The sequence below is a fragment of the Balaenoptera ricei genome, chromosome 7, assembly GCF_028023285.1.
Source record: "Balaenoptera ricei isolate mBalRic1 chromosome 7, mBalRic1.hap2, whole genome shotgun sequence".
Lineage (NCBI taxonomy): Eukaryota > Metazoa > Chordata > Mammalia > Artiodactyla > Balaenopteridae > Balaenoptera > Balaenoptera ricei.
Window position 1 is genome coordinate 103,067,517 of NC_082645.1, and position 18,048 is coordinate 103,085,564.

Sequence of the window (18,048 nt, forward strand, 5' to 3'; positions counted from 1 at the left end):
CAGGAACATCTGAACTCATCTCTCTGAAGGTTTGAGGGCTTAAGGGCAGAAGTCATTGCTCTAGTTCTGACCAGAGGCCAGCCAACCTCTCGATGGGGTGCAGAGAAGGCAGAAGGCAGTGGGCAGAGGCAAGGTTGCCCTTGGAACAGAGGCCCTGGGAATTGGGGCTTCAGGAGGTCTGCCCATCACAGACTGCCCCCCCTGCCCCAGTGCTTCTGCAGGCACTACTGGGCTGACTCTGGAATGGGATTCTGGGGTGCATTGGTGGGGGGAGCACGAGGGCTTGGGGAGTCCAGAGATGGCCAAATATTCTACAAGGTCTGGCCAGAGAGAGTACTGCCGGAGGGGTGGGGCCTTCTGCGTGTGTTTGTAGGAAAGGTGGGGGGTGGGGGCAGAAAGGCTGCCTGCGGGGGAGAAGGCTTCTTGGCAAGCGCCCCAGTTTCCTGAGCTGATCCCTGCTCCCTGCCACTGCTCCCAATTCTGTTGTTTCAATAACATCATTTTTATCCACCCCACAGAGAGACCGTGTCTTAGGGGGGGAGGGGAGGGGCAGGGCTAGGGCATGAGGGGGTGGTAATGGAGAGAGGCTGGGGTCTGGAGGCAGCAGGGACTAGATTTGGGGCGATCCCTCCTCAGGCAGAGGCAGGGCGGTCCCAGAGCCCTGGTCCCCTGATGACAAAGACAAATACATTAAAATTCTTGCCTCGGAGAAGAATGCAGGATAGGGAGAGCATTTCATAATCTGCAATAACAGTAGCAGGGTGGGGGCGGGGGACCAGGGGGGACAGGGGGTTCAGAACCCAGGCAGTGGTCCCCAGGGGGTTGGTCGTTGGCCACCTGCAGCCTCCAGGGACCCCCAGAGCCCTCCAGCCGCCTGTTCAGCACCATCTGGCCTGAGTGTGTGCCCAACCTGGACATGTCATTGAGTGTGCAGGGTCTGGAGTTGGCACTGCCCTGCAGCAACAGCAACTGTGTATAAAATTAAGAGGCGCAGGGGCTGTGTGTGGCATCTGGATGCTCTTAAAGGCTAAAATGGGAGGGGCTGCACTTGGGCCATGCCCCCCTGGCTATCTCCCTCAGCCACTAGCCCCCTTCTCTAGAACGCTCCAGCACCCTGACCAGAACTCTCAGTACCCAGTACAAGGAATTAGATTGACTCAACCTGGACACCAGGGCCCTGGGGTGGGGCTCCCAGCAAACCCAGGGGCTTCCCTATGTGCCTAGGCCAATGTTTCTCCATTTCCTTTCTCTTCTCCACTTGCTCATCCTTCCTTTCCCAGATCTGCCTCCTCCCCTGGGATAGGCATCTGTGGTCTTGTATTGCATCCCCAGCCCATCTTGATCCACTTGTGCCCACACTCGGAATCTTGCCTTCTCTCTGCTCACCAGGGTGTTTCTCTTATTTCTTTTGGCAGTGGCCTCATTCCCCAAGTTCAGGTGCTCCCCCCCCCCACCTCCCATTCCAGAAGACCAGGAGCTTTCCTCTAGGTGCCTGAAGTTTCTGCCACACGGGCTTGAGGTCCTCTGTCTGTCCTCTCCAGCCAGGAGCACCCTTACAGCTTGATGGTTGCTCTGGATAGTGATGGTAGGGAGACTGGCCTTTGCTGTGGAATGTCCTGCACCACCTGTCCCTCGGCACCCCTGGGGCACACGGGGCCAGAGGGAGGAGCAGGGACTACAGCTCCCTGCCAGTCCGCTTGGTGTGATGAATGGAGCTGTCCTTCCTCCCCACGGGGCCTTTGATCTCCCCCCGTGGGGAGGGGGCCAGGGGCATCAAAGACATTTTTGTGGCATTAGAGAATCAGATAAACGCCATCTCACCTGCAGCTGGCCCTCCCACCCCCTCTGGCCCCGGCCAAGTTTGGGGGAGCGGCCTGAGGCAGGGACCCACGGACCCACGAGGCCCGGCTGCAGCGAGTTCTGACCCTTCACTCTCTTGGAAGTCTGCAAGCTCCACTCTGTCGCTCGCCTACACGTGCGAGCGCTGGATCGCAGGCCATAAAGAGGTTCTTCTTGCTGTCTCCTCTCCCCTCCGCACCTCCTCCCCTGAACTCGGGCCTGATGAGGCGGGGGCTGGGGAGGAGAGTGGAGGCCTAGCGCTTCCTCCCGTGCTCAGGGAAAGGCTGAAAGAGGGGCGTGCGGCGCGGAGGCCGGGTCCGGTAAGAGGTGACCCCTCCGGAGTGTGCCCATCGGGCCGTCGAGTTCGACACCCCTACCCGGAGCACCCAGCGCCCGGGGCCAACTTCCTCTCCTGGCCCCCGCTCCAGCATCCCACTCCGCACCGCCCCCCAACCCAAACTCCCTCATTCCTGGGAAGTTTTCTCTCTTTACAGTCAACAAACCTGTCAAACGTCTCCCTTCCAGCCCGTCCCCCATTCCTCAGCTCCTCTTCCTTCCCCCGCTAACCCTTCTCCACCCTACTTCCCCGCCCCTCCTTGCCCCCGACTCCGGGCGGCGGCCGGGGGCTCCCAGGCGGTGAGAGGCGAGGTGAGGGGGCGGGGTCCCGCCCCGGGACGCTGAGCTCCGCGCCCGCCGCCCCGGGGCGCTCGGCTCCCTCCCGAGAGTCCCGCCGCCTGACTGTCGCAACTGCCACCCCCACGGCCCCCCTGCCCCCCGCCCCCGCCCCGGCCCCGCTCCCCTCCCACCCCCGCCCCCGGCTCTGATTTCTTCTCCCGAGCGAGCTCGGCAGGAGACACAGGCGCTGGCTGCCCCGTCCGCTCTCCGCCTCCGCCGCGCCCTCCTCGCCCGGGATGGGCCCCCCCGCCGCCGCCGCCGCCGCCGCCGTCGCCGGAGCCATCGCCTCCCGGCCGCCGCCGCCGTCGCCGCGCTCGCCCTGAAGCCCGGGCCCCCGCGCGCACCGGCTGGCCCCGCAGCCTCGTCCCCCGGCCGCCCCGGCCCGCGGTAGAGCTGTCACGATGCAGCCGCCCGCGCCCTCCCGCCTGAGGCTGCTGCTCCTGCTGCTCCTGTGTCCGGCGCACGTCGGCGGACTGTGGTGGTGAGTACTGCGTCTGACTGTCCCCGCGGGGCTCCTGGAGCTCGAAGGTGGGGACCTCGGGACCGATAGTGGGGCTCTGAATTGCGCTCCTGCCGCCTCCGGGCTCTACCTGTGCGCAGAGGCCAGCCGCCGGGCAGCTGGAGGCGTGAGGGGGAGGTGCGTGCCGCTCCTGCCAGCCTCCTCCAGGGGCACTTCTGAACTGCCACTTAGATGTGCCCACACACCCCCGCTCCCCCCTTACATTCTATTGTATTTCCTTCTCCTGTGTCCCACCCCAGGTTATGCGCCCAATCCAGGTCACCAAGGAATTGGCAGATGGGTAGGAAAGACATCGGGGAGACGGGCAAGATCTGTAGTCTGAGATCCGAATAAAAGAGTCTGTGAGGAGGGCTTTGGATTTAGGGGAGGAGGGCTGGATTTGGGGAAAAGAGGGGAACAAGGTGGGAAGCCACAGGCAGGAAGACTCAAACAGCTGCCTCTTCCCCGCCCTGCTTTGCCCACAAACCCACCGGCTTCTGTCTGGGCTCCTCCAGAGTGGGCGGTAGGGGCGGGAAAAGGAGCGTAAAGGGGAAACCGAGTCAGAACCTTAGCTTTCTCTACTTCCTCCTCCCCTACCAAAGAGGAGGAAAGGCAGGAAGGGACCCAAGCGTATGCCCTTCCATATGTAGGGGTCATGGGTGAAAAAATGTGCAGCTCGGGACGTACTGGGAACCATGGAGGGTCCTGGCGGAAGGGAGGGAGGCCTGGCCAGCCAAGGGTTGGGGAAGTCTTCCCAGACCTAGCCTCTCGACTTGGCCCTAGCTAGAGCAGACGCCTAGGCAGCTAAGGTTGCGGGAACTTTCGAGTCTTGGGAGGTGGACAGAGGCTGGGGAGGTGGGTGCCCGGCCGGGACCGCTCAGAGATCCGGATCCCGTAGACTTTTTTTTCCTTCTCAGTCTCAGGAGCAGCAAAGACCCGCCCGGAATAGTTGTGTTTAGAGAGGAGGGACTTGGACAATACCGCTGGTGCATCAGCCAATCGTAAGAAGGCAAGGTCTTGTCTATTTGCATATCACCATGTCACTGGCTGGATTCTCTACCCTCCACTCCTCTCCCACCCCGGGATTTGGAAGAAGGGGTGGGGCAGGCAGATCCCTCTCTTCTAGGAAGATAGCTGGATGCCCACACAGGGAGCTGCTGGCCACCATCCCACTTCCATGATGTGGGAGAGAAGTCCCTCAGGGTGTCGCTGAGGGGACAAACTGAGGACGACCTAGGTCCTGGCTAGGGAACATGCGCCCTTTGATCCGGACTTAGAATAATGCAGTAGTAGCTTTGAAATAGACAGACCTGAGATCTAATCTCCCCCATTTGTTAAGCCTGTGACTTCGGGCAAGCCACTTCTCCCTGCTCCCAGATGTCTCAACTGTAGAATAGGCAGTCAGTCCCCCTAGCTGGCAGGCTCCATAGGAGGGTTATGTGGGATGACCTACAACATAACTGGACATTAGGAGGTGCTCCTAAATGTAAGTCTCCTCCTCGACACCCCAGGTTCTGGCCAGAGTCCCCATGGGTGAAAAGGGGGATTAATTTAAATGTAAAATCCAGGGTCCCCAGCAAAATTTTGTAAAGGGATCTCTATCTCTTGTTCCCCATGCACACCTTTCCTAACTTTGCCCTTCCTCAAGGTATGGGGACAGGAGTCTCTCCCTGATGGCTGTTGCCTTCCCTTCCCCCTGCCCCATTTGTCCCAATTTTCTCATCCTTTCAGTTAAAAATACCACTTCCTCCATGAAGCTGTCTCTCTGTCTTCCCTCCCTTGCCTTCTCTGTGCTCCCACTGCACTCCATGCATTGGGCAACTATGCCAGTTATGCATTTTACTGACAACCATCTCCTCTTGGGTCTCTTTTCCCTGCTCCTGGAAGGCCAAGCGTTTGTCTTTAGGGCCCTGAAGACTGAAGGTGCTGGGGACAGTTTTTTGGAGTGTTGCTGAGTTCATCTTTCTAGGGTTTGTATCCATGGGGGTTCCTTTGTTTAGGAAGGGCTGTTGGGTGGGAGCCACACCAGAGGGAGAGAGACTTGGTCCCCTGGAGACTGACCCTGAAGCTGGAAAGCAGGGAGTGGGGGAGGAGATGAGGAAGGCAGGTGTGGGAGAACACAGAGGCCTTCATGGCCACAGCTGCAGGGCGAGCCGGGTGAAGAGTGAGGGGTTGGGATGATAAGGTGTCTGGCGAATGCCTCACTCAGATGCTTCTGAGAGGCTCCTGTCATTCCTTGCCCCCACCCCGGAGGCTTCACCATAAGTAAGAGCTTCTTCAGGCCAGGAGATTCCAGGCTGCTCCCTGATGTCTAGGACTGGTTTGCTGGACCTCTTCTCTCTGCTTCTCAGAGAAGCCAGGCCAGAGCTCTAGAGGTGGACAGGAAAGCAGCTGGCCTCGCAGCAGCCCACTGAATTCCACGCTGACATTCTAGCAGCAGCCAGGCTGGGAGGAGACAGGACCCCAGGAACTCTGAGCGACTGGACTGTCCCGGTTAGGAAAGGAGGGTCCTGGAGGAGAGCGGCCCAGGCCCTGGAATAGGCTCAGGGACCTGGCTCCAGGTCCCGGAGAAGTTTCCCTTCCACTTTCTTTCCCCCTCCCCCATCTTCTCCGATGCAATGCATGCTTTCTAAACTCTGCCTCTGGCCTCTGTCTGTCTCTCTCCCATCTGTAACCATATCTTTGTGAATTGCAGAATCCCAGATTCCAGGACACTGGCCAGGCTCTCTTGAGGTCATCTTGTCCAGCTTACTGCCTCCAGGCCATCCAGCCTATGCTCTGGCCCTGACAGATCCCGTTCTGGTCATCAGCTCCCACCTCTCCTATCCTGCTCCCTGCCCCCCTTCCATCCTCCCCCGGGAAGTTCTTCTCAACGTCTGACCCATCTTTATTTATACGTCCAATCAGTGGATGTAGAAAATAGCTCACTCTCACAGAATAGCCAAATCAATCTCCCTTCTTCTCCCTTCCTCTTTCCTCTTTCTGTTGTATAGTTTCTATGAAAGAAACTAACCCTCCCCTTGTTCCACTGGGAGAAGTACCACTCAGTCTCACTCCCTTCCCCCATCTCATCTTGCCTCCCTTCCCTATGGAAACAGGAACAGACGCCTAGGACAGCCTCACCTCTGGTCCCTCAGGGAAGCAGGGAAAGGACCCAGGCTTCTTCCCGACACCCCGGTTTTCCAGTTGTGACCCCCCCCCCTTTCCCATCCCCTCTTCCTCTGGGGCCCCTGACCCTTCATGGGCACTCCTGTGGCTGGCCCCCACAGGCTCAGGATGGGGTGGGGGTGGGGTGGCCATCCAGCCCCCCCTCCAGGCCTCCCGCCTTGGCAGCTTCCCCTGGAGGGAGACAATGGGGCTGTGAGCAGAAAAGGGCAGGGGCAAAAGGAGGCTGGCTCGGTCCAGGCCAGAGCATGCCCTGAGCCCACCAGAGTCCTGGCACTGTGACATTTCCTGCGGGGTGCAGCCCCCTCCTGCCCCGTTCTCATCAGAAGCCAGGAGTTGGTGGGGGGAGGTCAGTGGGAGGCTTGATCACCAGGGCCCAGTGAGGGGGATTCCAGAGTGTGTACTTTGATGGAGAAATCCAGCTGTGGAGGGGATGAGGCGAGGGTGGGGCGGGCAGCCAGGCCTCGGTCAGGCTGGCAGTAGGGCACCCAGCCAGCCAGAGCAGGAGGCGCTGGGGAACGCAGAAGCCGGCCCCCGGGGGCTGGAGAGGGCGCCCTCTAGCCTGCGCCTTCCTTCCTGCGGGGGGCGGTGGGGGGTGGGTGGTGAGATCTTGGGTGCTTCCCCTGGACTGCCTGAGGAGGAGCTCAGGGAGGGAAAGGTCGCTGGGAGGGTTCTTCACCCGCTTTCCACCTGGCCTCTTTGGCTGGTTTCTCCAGCTCGGAGCCCTCTGTTTAATCCAGAAATTAGATCTAGAAAGGACTTAGAGATCATCTGGTCCAATCTTCTCACTTACAGTGAGAACTCTAGCCAAAGCTCAGGGACAGGAGGTGACTTGCCCAAGGGCCCCCAGAATGCAAGTCGCTGAGGGTTGGGACCGGGAGCCCCCCTCCTGCTGAGTACCGCACGCTTGTGTGCTGTGGGGCTCAGGAAAGGGGTACAGGGCCTTCCACGGGCCCCTTCTGCTCCCCCATCCCCACCCTCACACAGTGCTCCCCACCTCAGCGCGGGAGAACAGAAGGCACATGACGGATGCTCACCGGGATATCCAGCGGATGGTCACTGTGTCCATGCCTTTGCCTCCCACAGCCCTGACCAATGGGAAGCCCTCTTCTGCCGTGAAGTCATTCAGGGCAGGGAAAGCCCCTGCCTCTTCCAAGAGCAATGAGGAGGAGAGAAGTGTGAGGAGGTGGGAAGGGCAGTACCCAGGACGGGGCAGAGAGAACCAGATTGGGCTGGGGTGGTGGGGGGCCGTGGGGAGGCAGGGGTTAATGGAGCTGGGGCATCACTGGCTTTGATGTGGTGGTCGGGGAGGGGGGAGGGACGGGGGAGGGGGAGCAGTAATTACCGAGTTAGACAGAGCAGGACAGGACAGGCGGGCCGGGCACAGGCCCGGGCCCAGCTGCCTCAGCAGCCGTCAGGCAACATTTTTCTGCCCCTTCTCCACCACCCACCTCCCCCACCCCTGTGCAGCCCCCGCCCACGGCCCCAGGGCTCAGGGCTCCCTCTGCTGGCTCTTGGGAGTGAGGGTCAGACTAAGGAGTGTGGGGAACTAGGCGGGGGCGGGCTGTGAGACCCTTCAGAGGAGCAGGCATCAGAAGGATCTGTGATCCTCTTGGCCTCAAGAATCCACCGACCGAGGAGCGCTCGATGGGGAAGGGAGGGGTCCTGGAGGGCGCTCCTGGTCCATGGGCTGGGCTGACAGGGGAGGAGGAGACACTGGGATCCAGGCTAAGTAAGGGCAGAGAGTTGGAGAAAAGCATGTTCTCAGGAATTCACAAATGCTGCCTGATTGCCGTGCGCTGTACAGGCCCAGGAGATGATTAAGGGTGTGAATGGGAAGACAAAACACTTGTGGAAGTCCACTCTCTGGACAGGCTCTTTTCACATGTAACCTGGGAAGTAGGCAGGTATTATTTATTTCCATTTTACAGTTGAGGACACTGAGGCTCAGAAGGTTAAGTTTCATCATCCATTCAACCAATGATAAGTGCCAGCTTCCCTTGCTAGGGACTTGCTAACATCGTAGAACCAGCAAATGGCAGAGCCCAGATCCAAACCCAAGTCCGATGGCTCTTCAAACCCCTGAGTGTGTTCTGCTAATGACATTTACTTCTTCCTGAGGGCTTTGTCTCGAATGAGTTCATATCTAATTGGAGAGAGAAGACAAGAAAACGTGACAAAATAATTATGCCCCTCGCAGCATAACAAGCACCCCCCCAAATGAGTGACACTTGGAGTGATGCAAGTGGGGGAGGTCAGTGAGGGCTGGGGCCCAGGGGAGGCTCCTTAGAGCAGGTGGGATCTGAGGTGGGTTTGGAGAGATGCTGGGTGAGATTTTGATGACTTAGGGGTGGCAAGGGGGTGGCTCTGAGTTGGCCAACCCTGCTCAGAGTAAGGGCTATGTGGAGGATGGTATGCGAGGCCACATGAGGTATCTGAAGACCTCAGGTGGCCGTTTCCTCCAGTCCCTTTGGTTTTTAAAATATTCACCTAAATTTCTCGCAGCGGGGATCCCTCCACTGAGTGGCCAGGGTCAGTCACCTCTCTTCTCATCTTGCTCACCTGTACAATAAGGGTGAAGCGGGTGGAGCTGGACTAGAGTATCTCTGTCATTCTCTTCCGCCCTCTGAATCCAGGGATGCAAAGGTAAGTTAGGCCAGAAGCCCGGGCCTCCAAGGCTTAGATCTACAGAGCTTGTCAGTAGGAACTGGCTGGCCCCTGATGCCACCTCACTTGGCTATTTATTCTGCCAACCAAGGTCCCTGGGAGGGAGATCTTGGCACAAGCCATGCCAGCTAGAATGGCCAAACCCAGGCTTGTCCCATCTTGTCTACATACTGATTTCTTTTAGGGCTAGCCTTGTTTTTTCTATGCCCAGGAGTGGCTATTTGTTTAGGATCTCAGATCCTACATGTTATATATTATATATTTCCTACCACCACTGTGCTCCAGCCACCGCCCCCGCTCCAAACACGCAGATGCTCCCAAACGGGCACATTCTCTCTGGGCTGATCTCAGACCAGTGCTAACTCAGGGGCCCCCACAGCAGAGTTCATTCCCTAAGGAAGCAGAAGGGAAGGAAGGAGGGTAAAGGAAGAAGGGAGATGGGGGAGTTCTTTCTTGATGCTGTTAAAGATGGTGTTAAAGTTAGAGGGGATATTCAAGCCTCTCTTGCCAACTCCTCATTTTTCTGAAGCCCAGAGAGGGAACTGATTTGCCCAGAGTGGCTCAGCTCACCCAGAGCTGACAGAGACCCGGGTACAAAAGCAAGGCCTGTTGTTTTGCCAAATGCTCCTCTGCCAGTACCCTTCGGAGTTTCCTTTCCTGTGACTTGAAGATGGGAGTGAGGACAGGAGGGCAGGGAACAAGCTAGTCCCTTGGGATTCTAGCCGCTACTATTGCCCATCCCTCCTCCTGACTGGCTTGTAAACAAGTCTAGTTCCCAGGCAGCCAGCCAGCCTGGGGAGCCAGACCCGGACCAGAAACTGACTCTGGGGCAGCCCCTCAACGCTGTGAAAGACCAGCCCCACCTCCTGGAGGGCCCTGCCCCTCATGCTCCTCCTGATTCCTCTCCTATCTCAAGCTCCTGGGAAAAAGACAAGGTCAAGAGGTTTTTCCCTTTCTTGCCTGCATACCCACACCGTCTCCTACTTTCCTAGTGCAGGAGGAGGGAGAGGAGAGGGATAGGGCAGAGTAACCTTGGGAAGATAAGACCAGTCAGCCTTGGGAAAGCAGGGAGTTAGCAGAGGGCAGGATTGGGGAGGGGAGAGTGGCGAACTTAGCAGCATGGGGGTGGGGCAGGGAAGGTGGGTTTGCAGGGCCCCAGACTCCCAGGTGGAGTTCTGGACATGCAGGTGGCAGAAGAGGAGCTGGACAGCTGTGGGCAGGCCCGCTTCCCTGCCTCTGAATGCAGCTGGGGAAAAAGAAAATGTTTCAGGAAGCTAATTAGGAGTCATGAAACCACATGTGGACAGGGACCTGGGCTCAAGTGAGGACCTTCTCCTTAGATGGCTCATTCATTCATTCAAAAATATGTATTAAATGGTATTCATTGTAGTATTATAGTAATTGTTCACAATATGCAAATTTTCATTAAAAAATGGGAGGGGGGAATACAAATTAAGTAGCTAAAAATCTGCCATGGGAGACAAAAGAAAATGACAGTCCTAACTCTCAAGGTGCTCGCTCCATGGTCTTATCTGCCGACCTTGTACAACCATGCTGGAAGCTGCACCCCAATCCTTTTTGTAATGAAGTGGGATAAGTAGGTGGAAGGGGGAAGGAGAGAGAGAGAGAGAGAGAGAGAGATAGATAGATAGACAGACAGGCAAGGACAGGGTTGGGGCTGGACCTTCCCAGGCTACAGTTGGAACGCAGTGATGGGCAGGTCCTAAGCATGGAGGAAGGAGGTTCTGGACTATAAGTCTGTCCACCGAGGAGAGAACCTTGGCTCCTGGACTCCTTGGGTAGGGGTGATGACAATAACCTGATAGGGCGGTGGTGTGTGTGTGTCACAGGGGGTGGTCGGAGATCTTAAAGGACTGAGCTTACACATCTTCCTGCAACCACATCTTCAAACCTCACTCCTCAGTGTTGAGAAGTTCTAGCTTAAGACCTAAATTCCTCCTGCTGCTATGTAAGCCCTTTACATCTCCTTGCCCTGGGGCCAGAACGTGCCTGGTCAGCACGTACCTGCAGAGCAAATGGGGACAGTGGGGCGGATGCACACGAAGGCTAAGCTGAAAAGTAGGCCATCTTGACCTTTGGCACCTATCCACCAGCATTTTCCTCTACATTTTCTATCTCTTGGTGCCGCTTCTCCCCACCCAAAATTTTATTCTGCCCTCCGCTAAAAGATTTTTGAGTGGTTTCAAATTACCCTCAGCCCCCAAGTGCTCAAATAAGAGCAATCCAATTAAAGTGATTCCACCCAGGTGTCAATACCTAGCCAGTATAATCTTCAGGAGTATGGTGTATGGCAACCAAATGGCAGCGCTCTCCTCAGAAGGAACGAAGGCTGAGAACAGAGGGATTTCTGAAAGTGTATGGAACTTCTCAGAAGGTCTTTACCCACCAAGCCAAACAGCATCCCCTTCCCCAGTCAGTTATGTTACCCCCGTGCACAGGGCTTGGCTTGCTGCCATCGTGCTCTGAAATGGTCACAGACCCTGGAGCAGGAGAAGGGTCAGTGTCACTTACTTTACAACAATGCTTCAGACTCAGTCCCCAGTTCCTTCCTCCTGCTCTCCTGTTCAGGGAAACAGGGGATATCAGGGTGGGAGGGCCCACTTTAGAGATCAAAGCTTCACCTTCCCATTTGACAGAGAGAGAAATCTGGGCTAGAGAGAAGGTATGACTTTCGTCAGAGGCTCCATTCCCTAGCCACTCTAACATCCTGTGGCTTTCTATATCTTTGGGATTGCCACTACTTTTCTAGCATCAGGGCTGATCAGCTGACACATTTCCAGCTTGTGGTCCACTAAGACCAGATCCTTCTCTGTCACTGTCTACTTTTCTTTGGTATCTCTTTATGATATATACTTTCTTTTCTTTGACAGCCTTCTTGATCTTCCTTCGGTTAATTTCCTCCTTGTCTCCCTTTTGGACTAGGCCTGTTGAATTTTAACTTTGGCCTACCTGGTGCCAGGTGCCTTCACCTTGAGTCAAATTCCTATAAGGACTTATTAATGAATATGTACACAGAAGGATAATACTGAATCCTTGCTCTATAGCAATTTCAGTCTACAACCTAGTTAAGAGGGGACACACAAACGGAATAGTAAGAGAACCAGACAGGATAATCTCAATTTCAGTTGCGGGGAGCTGGTGGGGGAAGAGGCATGTCACAGCTCCTGGCTGTGGGCTGGGCAGGGCTGGTCTCCCTCCCCCTCCCCCAAGCTCTTTGAGTTACACCCCTGATCTGCTGTTCTTTGCTTCCCAGGGCCGTGGGCAGCCCCTTGGTCATGGACCCTACCAGCATCTGCAGGAAGGCACGGCGGCTAGCAGGGCGGCAGGCTGAGTTGTGCCAGGCCGAGCCGGAAGTTGTGGCCGAGCTGGCGCGCGGCGCCCGGCTAGGGGTTCGAGAATGCCAGTTCCAGTTCCGCTTCCGCCGCTGGAACTGCTCCAGCCACAGCAAGGCCTTTGGGCGCATCCTTCAGCAGGGTCAGTGTCGGGAGGAGACCAGGAGGGGGCTGCTTTCTCTTCGCTGGGGGATCAGAGGAGAGGGTGGAGGTTTGGGTAGGCTGCCTGAGCCCTTCTCCCACGGGTCAAAGGGCACCCTGCCCTGATCCTGTCTCCCAACCCCTCATCACGCTGCCTGGCCCACCGCATTCCCCCAGGACCCAGCTTTGGTCCTGCTGTCTGACTGCCCCTCCCTGCTGTCTGACTGCCCCGCAGACATCCGGGAGACGGCCTTCGTGTTTGCCATAACGGCCGCGGGCGCCAGCCACGCGGTCACGCAGGCCTGCTCCATGGGCGAGCTGCTGCAGTGTGGCTGCCAGGCGCCCCGCGGCCGGGCCCCGCCCCGGCCTCCCGGCCTGCCAGGTACCCCTGGGCCCCCGGGCCCCGCGGGCTCCCCCGACGGCAGCGCCGCGTGGGAGTGGGGAGGCTGCGGCGACGACGTGGACTTCGGGGATGAGAAGTCGAGGCTCTTTATGGACGCGCAGCACAAGCGGGGACGCGGAGACATCCGTGCGTTGGTGCAACTTCACAACAACGAGGCGGGCCGGCTGGTGAGTCTGGGCAGGGATGTATAAAGGTGTGTGTGTGGCAATGCGTGAGTGTGGGTAGCTTTGAAAGGATGTGGGAGAGTGTGGTATGTGTGGAAGACTGAGTTTGTGGAAGGGTGTGGGGAAGTGAGGGTGTGAGTGAGGGTATGCAGTGTAGGAGTTCCTTAATGTGTGCGGGGGGAGCCAGCGTGGCCACGGGGACCACTGGGGAAGATTGGCTGGGGGCCTGGATGGGCAGGTGGGAGGGGAAGTGGCCAGCCTAGAAGAGGGAGTTACTTGGGGGGCCTGGGAGGGCCTGGGGCTGATGGCCCAGTGGGCAGGGTAGGGAGGGGACACCCAGGGAAGAGGACCCAGGGCCTTTAGGGACCTCAGGTAGGGAGGACATTCCTCTGAGACAGGACATGTGGGGCAAAGCTTGGGGTGGGTAGGGAGCTGGCTGCCAGGGCAGGGGCAGAGGAGGGAGACAAAGGCTGGGGATGAAAGAAAGGATAGAGGCGAGGTAAAGGTATGGGGTCTGGAGGTAGGGGAGCCGGAAGAAGTGGGGGCGGCCTGGAAATGGACTAAACAGGTCCAAGGGGAAATGGGCTTGGAAAGGAGTGAAGAATGAGAAGTAGATCCTGATGGTAGAAGGGGGTCAGGCAGAGGCCAGAAAGCTGTGATTGAATCTGGGCACTTAACTGGCTGCCCAGCAATCCCAGACCAGCCCCTGTCCGGAGCCCTGGCAGCCTCTCCCCTTCCCTCCGTGGTGATGAGGGGCCCAGGAGCTCCTGTTCCGGGGCTAGAAGCAGTCTGAGTCCGATGTTTACAGGAGGCGATGGGGGGAAAGAGAAGGGGCCTGGGAGCAGGAGGGAGATGTACAGGTCTGTAGATCAGGTTGGCCCCTGGACTCTGAGCTTCTGGAAATGATCTTCCTGGGGCATCTGACCCCTTAAATCTCTAGTGGGGTTGTGAGTCTTCGACCCCAGCTTCAGACATAAATAGTAAATAAAGGGCAGGACTCCTGGGTTCCAGTTCTCAGGAGTGCATCCACAGTGGGCCCTCCTGCACCCTATGCCTCAGTTCTAGGTTGTGCTAGGGACCCCCCCCCCAACACACATCCTATGTCTTCTAGGGTTCCGGCCTGAGGCATTGGGCAGGGGGGTGAGAGGGGGACCAGAGAGGAATGTCCAGACAGGCCCACATACCTGTCGGAGAGGGTTGGGGAGGGGTGGCGGAGACAGAGCCCAGGCAGCCTGCTCTGCCTGGGGCCCCGAGGAGCAGGAATGAGGGGGTTGGCCTGGCAGGAGGAATAGTGTGCGACAGCTGCCACCTTCCCAACCCCCCTCCCTCCAGGGAGAATCTCTCCCCTGCTGTCCATTATGCTTTCTCCCCCATTCCCTGGCTTTGGATCCTGGAACCTCTACGCTGCATACTGACCCCCCACTCCCCACTTCTCCTACTTCTCCATCATTCTTCCTACTTCTCCATCATTCTTCCTCCTCCTCTCCGGGCTGTGGGGCCCTTGATTTCCTCCTCCCCACTTTGCGCTCCCCTGTTTTGTTTGTTTGTTTGTTTTTGGTCTGCTCTTTTCTTTCTTTCATCCACCACCCTTCCCATCTTATTTTCTGTCGGTCTTCTGGGCCTCGCCGCGTCCCGCCTTCCGGATCTGTCTCCATCCGCCCCCTCCTCTGCTCCCCGCAGGCCGTGCGGAGCCACACGCGGACCGAATGCAAGTGCCATGGCCTGTCGGGCTCATGCGCGCTGCGCACCTGCTGGCAGAAGTTGCCCCCATTCCGCGAGGTGGGCGCGCGGCTGCTCGAGCGCTTCCACGGCGCCTCGCGTGTCATGGGCACCAACGACGGCAAGGCTCTGCTGCCCGCTGTCCGCACGCTCAAGCCGCCGGGCCGCGCTGACCTACTGTACGCCGCCGACTCGCCCGACTTCTGCGCCCCCAACCGGCGCACCGGTTCGCCGGGCACGCGCGGCCGCGCCTGCAACAGCAGTGCCCCGGACCTCAGCGGCTGCGACCTGCTGTGCTGCGGCCGCGGCCACCGCCAGGAGAGCGTGCAGCTCGAGGAGAACTGTCTGTGCCGCTTCCACTGGTGCTGCGTAGTGCAGTGCCACCGCTGCCGCGTGCGCAAGGAACTCAGCCTCTGCCTCTGACCCGCCGCCCGGCTCCCCAGACTGCGCGCAGAGCAGCCTCTCGGCACCTGCGGGACCTCTGGGCGCCAGCAGGGGGCGTTGCCAGCTTTCCCCTGGGAAAGTCCATCTCCCAGGCCTCTCTGGAAACTGAGGCGGTGGGGCTTGAGATATACGCCCGCTCATCAAGGCCCAGGGCACCGGAAGAGCCTCCAAGGGGCGCTCCCGGGGGCTTCTGGGGGAGACTATACAGACCTTCTCTCTCCTCGGCCCCCAGATAGAAACCAAAGAGCCAGTTTCTAGGCCTCGGGATGCGGGTCTCCTCCGAACTGCTGGCCATGGGGTGGGTGGGTGCATTTAGTATCAATAAAAATATTTAAATCAATAGGACTGGACCCATAGTTTGGAGCAGGGCTGCCATGGGGACAGGCTCTGAAAGGAGTGAGTAAAGGGAGATGGTTTTGATAGAACTAGCCTCTCAGGGGTCATCACCCTGGTTTCCTATCTTCCCCCTACCGGATTGGGCTCTTCTGGCAACGAAGAGTACCAAACCTCTCCCTTGGCATTCTTCTTGTTCTCTCTAGCACACATCTAGGGCTGAATCTACAGGCTGGGGGAGAACTAGGATGCCTTTTTAAAGGAGCAGAGAGGGTCTAGGGAAAGAGGACCAGAAGCCTCCGGTGGTGTACTCAGTTCTCACCACAGCCCTTGTCCTAATTCTGGGGCGGGGTGGGGGGGACACCTTTATCTGTCTTTCTGTTTCTGTGGCCCCTGGGGAATTCGAGGGTAGACTTTTAGGGCCACCCAAACTCATAGGATTAAAGCACTTTATAAACTGTAGAATGTGATGAAAATGTTATTAGTAACATCAGATTTTGTTACCATCAAAACTAACTTCACCCCCATTAACATTGAAAAGACTCCCAGAATGGCATTTCCAATCACACTTAGAGGGAGATGAAGCAAAGTTGTCCCAAAGTTTCTCTTGGCATCCAATCACATTTCCTTCTTTCTGATTCCTCTCAGAAAGCTGATGGTGAGGGTAAAGGGACAGAAGAAGGATTTGGGGTTCTGGGTTCGCCAGAACTGTGCCTCAGGCCTCCATCTAACTCCAGAGAGAATGAGAGAGGGTATAGCCAAATGGCTGGGATTCAGAGCCCCCAATTTTCCCACAGTCCAAATACTGCAGTGGGGAATGACTCTCCCATCAAGGTATGCAGGGCAAAGCATGAGCATTAGATTCAGACACTCTGGGTTGGAAACTAGTCCTGCTGCTTAGAAGTTTACAGTATAGGCCATGTTAACCTCGGTTTCTTTACCTATGCAATGGGAATATCATTCCGTTTCAGTTATCCCTTGCTGCATAACAAACAACCCCCAAGTAATTACTTCTCATGATCTTTTAGGTCAGGAATTTGTCAGGACTCAGCTGCATGGCTCTGCTCCTTATGAGAGAACTATTGGCTGTGGTCGTTCACTTGGCTGATTTCTGCTGGTGGTTCGGTTGGGCTGGACAGTCCAAGATGCTTCACTCATATATGTGTAGTGCCCCAGAGCTTCTCCAGTGGCCTCCTCTCCATGTAACTAGCTTGGGCTTCCTTATGACATGGTGGCCTCAGCATAGTCAGACTTCTTACATAAGGCTGGCTTTCAAAATAGACTGTACCAAACTTGAAGGCAGAAACTGAAAGTCTCTTCTTAAAGTCCAGGCTTAGAAGTTACCCAGCATCACTGTCACTCCTTTTTGGTTGACACAAGTCACAGAACCAGCCAAAAGTCAAGGGAAGGGGAAACAGACTCCACCTCTCAATGGGACAGTGGCAAAGAATTTACAACCATCATAATCTATCCACATCCTCATAGAATTGTGGGAAGGATTTTTTTGAGATATGCAAAGCACTTAGCATTTGACAATAATTTATGACAAATTTGTGTTTAATAAATGGTAGCTACTGTGAGAAAGGGGATAGAGAGCTGATGCTTTTGCAGGCGTCGGGCAGGCCCTGATTGCAAATGAAGATACCCAACTCAAACTAGCTTAGGCCAAAGGGAATTAATTAATGGATCTTATACCTGGGAAGTCCAGGGGTAAGTCTGAATTTAGGCACAGCTGAACCCAGGGGCCCAAATGATTGATGTCATTGAACACTCTCTCTTTCTCTCTCCCTCTCTCTCTCTCTCTCCCCCTCTTTCCCTCTCGCTCTCATCTCCTTCCCTAACCCCCCACCCCCATGTCTATTGTTTCTGCTTGTCTCTGTCTCTCTTTTCACACTGTCCTTATGCTCTCCTGCTGCAGAGAGACTTCCTTTATATGGTAGCCTTATGTCTACATTCTTAGTGCTGCTGATCCAAAAAAGAATGGCTTTCTCAACAGAAGTCCTAAGGAAGCTGGGACCAGGTCAGCTTGGGTCACTTGCCTATCCCTAAACTAATAACAATATCGAGGAAAATGTACCACCATGACTGGGATTGGCAGCCCCCCTAGGACCACAGGGAATGGGGGCACAGGGAGGGCACATTTCTTCAAATGAAACAGAGGGAAGGGGAACTCATCCTGGATGTGACAGACCCTAGCCATGGCTTCCAGTGCATCTTCCCTCCCCTGACAATGGCCCCGGATCCACCTGTATGACCTAGCCTGGTTCAGCCCTCAAAGATCACATTGGGGCTCCAGAGTGAAGCCTGTATGGAGAAGGGGTATAAGGCTTCGGTGAGAAGGAATGGGCATCTGGGTTTCCTTCCTTCCTTCCTCCTTCCCTTCCTGCCTTCCTCCCCCTTCCTGCCTTCCTCCCCCTTCCTGCCTTCCTCCCCCTCCTCCCTTCCTCCCTTCCTCCCCCTCCTCCCTTCCTCCCTTCCTTCCCCTTCCTCCCCCTCCTCCCTTCCTCCCCCTCCTCCCTTCCTCCCCCTCCTCCCTTCCTCCCTCCCTCCCTTCCTTCCTTCCTTCCTTCCTTCCTTCCTTCCTTCCTTTCTTCTTCCTCCTGGCTCCCTCTAGTCAAATACCTGGGCTTCAGGGAAGTGTCATGG

General features: G+C 56.8%; 1 protein-coding gene across 2 annotated transcripts; it reads left to right on the top strand.

Moving 5' to 3' along the window:
* Nucleotides 1–2,838: 2,838 nt before the first annotated feature.
* WNT6 (Wnt family member 6) lies at nucleotides 2,839–15,409 on the top strand. Of its 2 annotated transcripts, none has more exons than XM_059928714.1 (4): nucleotides 2,839–2,995; nucleotides 12,120–12,340; nucleotides 12,575–12,909; nucleotides 14,587–15,409. In XM_059928714.1, exons 1-4 carry the CDS (start codon nucleotides 2,916–2,918, stop codon nucleotides 15,046–15,048), a joined length of 1,098 nt encoding a protein of 365 aa, XP_059784697.1. In that variant the 5' UTR covers nucleotides 2,839–2,915; the 3' UTR covers nucleotides 15,049–15,409. The 2 variants fall into 2 exon arrangements, with proteins under 2 accessions (XP_059784697.1, XP_059784698.1); XM_059928715.1 differs by lacking the exon at nucleotides 2,839–2,995 and adding an exon at nucleotides 4,902–4,983.
* The last annotated feature ends 2,639 nt before the right edge of the window (nucleotides 15,410–18,048 follow it).

Excerpts from the sequence above, each read along its gene's own strand:
- WNT6 (XM_059928714.1), top strand. The coding sequence starts at position 2,916 with ATGCAGCCGCCCGCGCCCTCCCGCCTGAGGCTGCTGCTCCTGCTGCTC. Across the intron at positions 2,996-12,119 it reads CACGTCGGCGGACTGTGGTG|GGCCGTGGGCAGCCCCTTGG; the intron begins GTGAGTACTGCG and ends TTTGCTTCCCAG. Across the intron at positions 12,910-14,586 it reads ACAACGAGGCGGGCCGGCTG|GCCGTGCGGAGCCACACGCG; the intron begins GTGAGTCTGGGC and ends TGCTCCCCGCAG.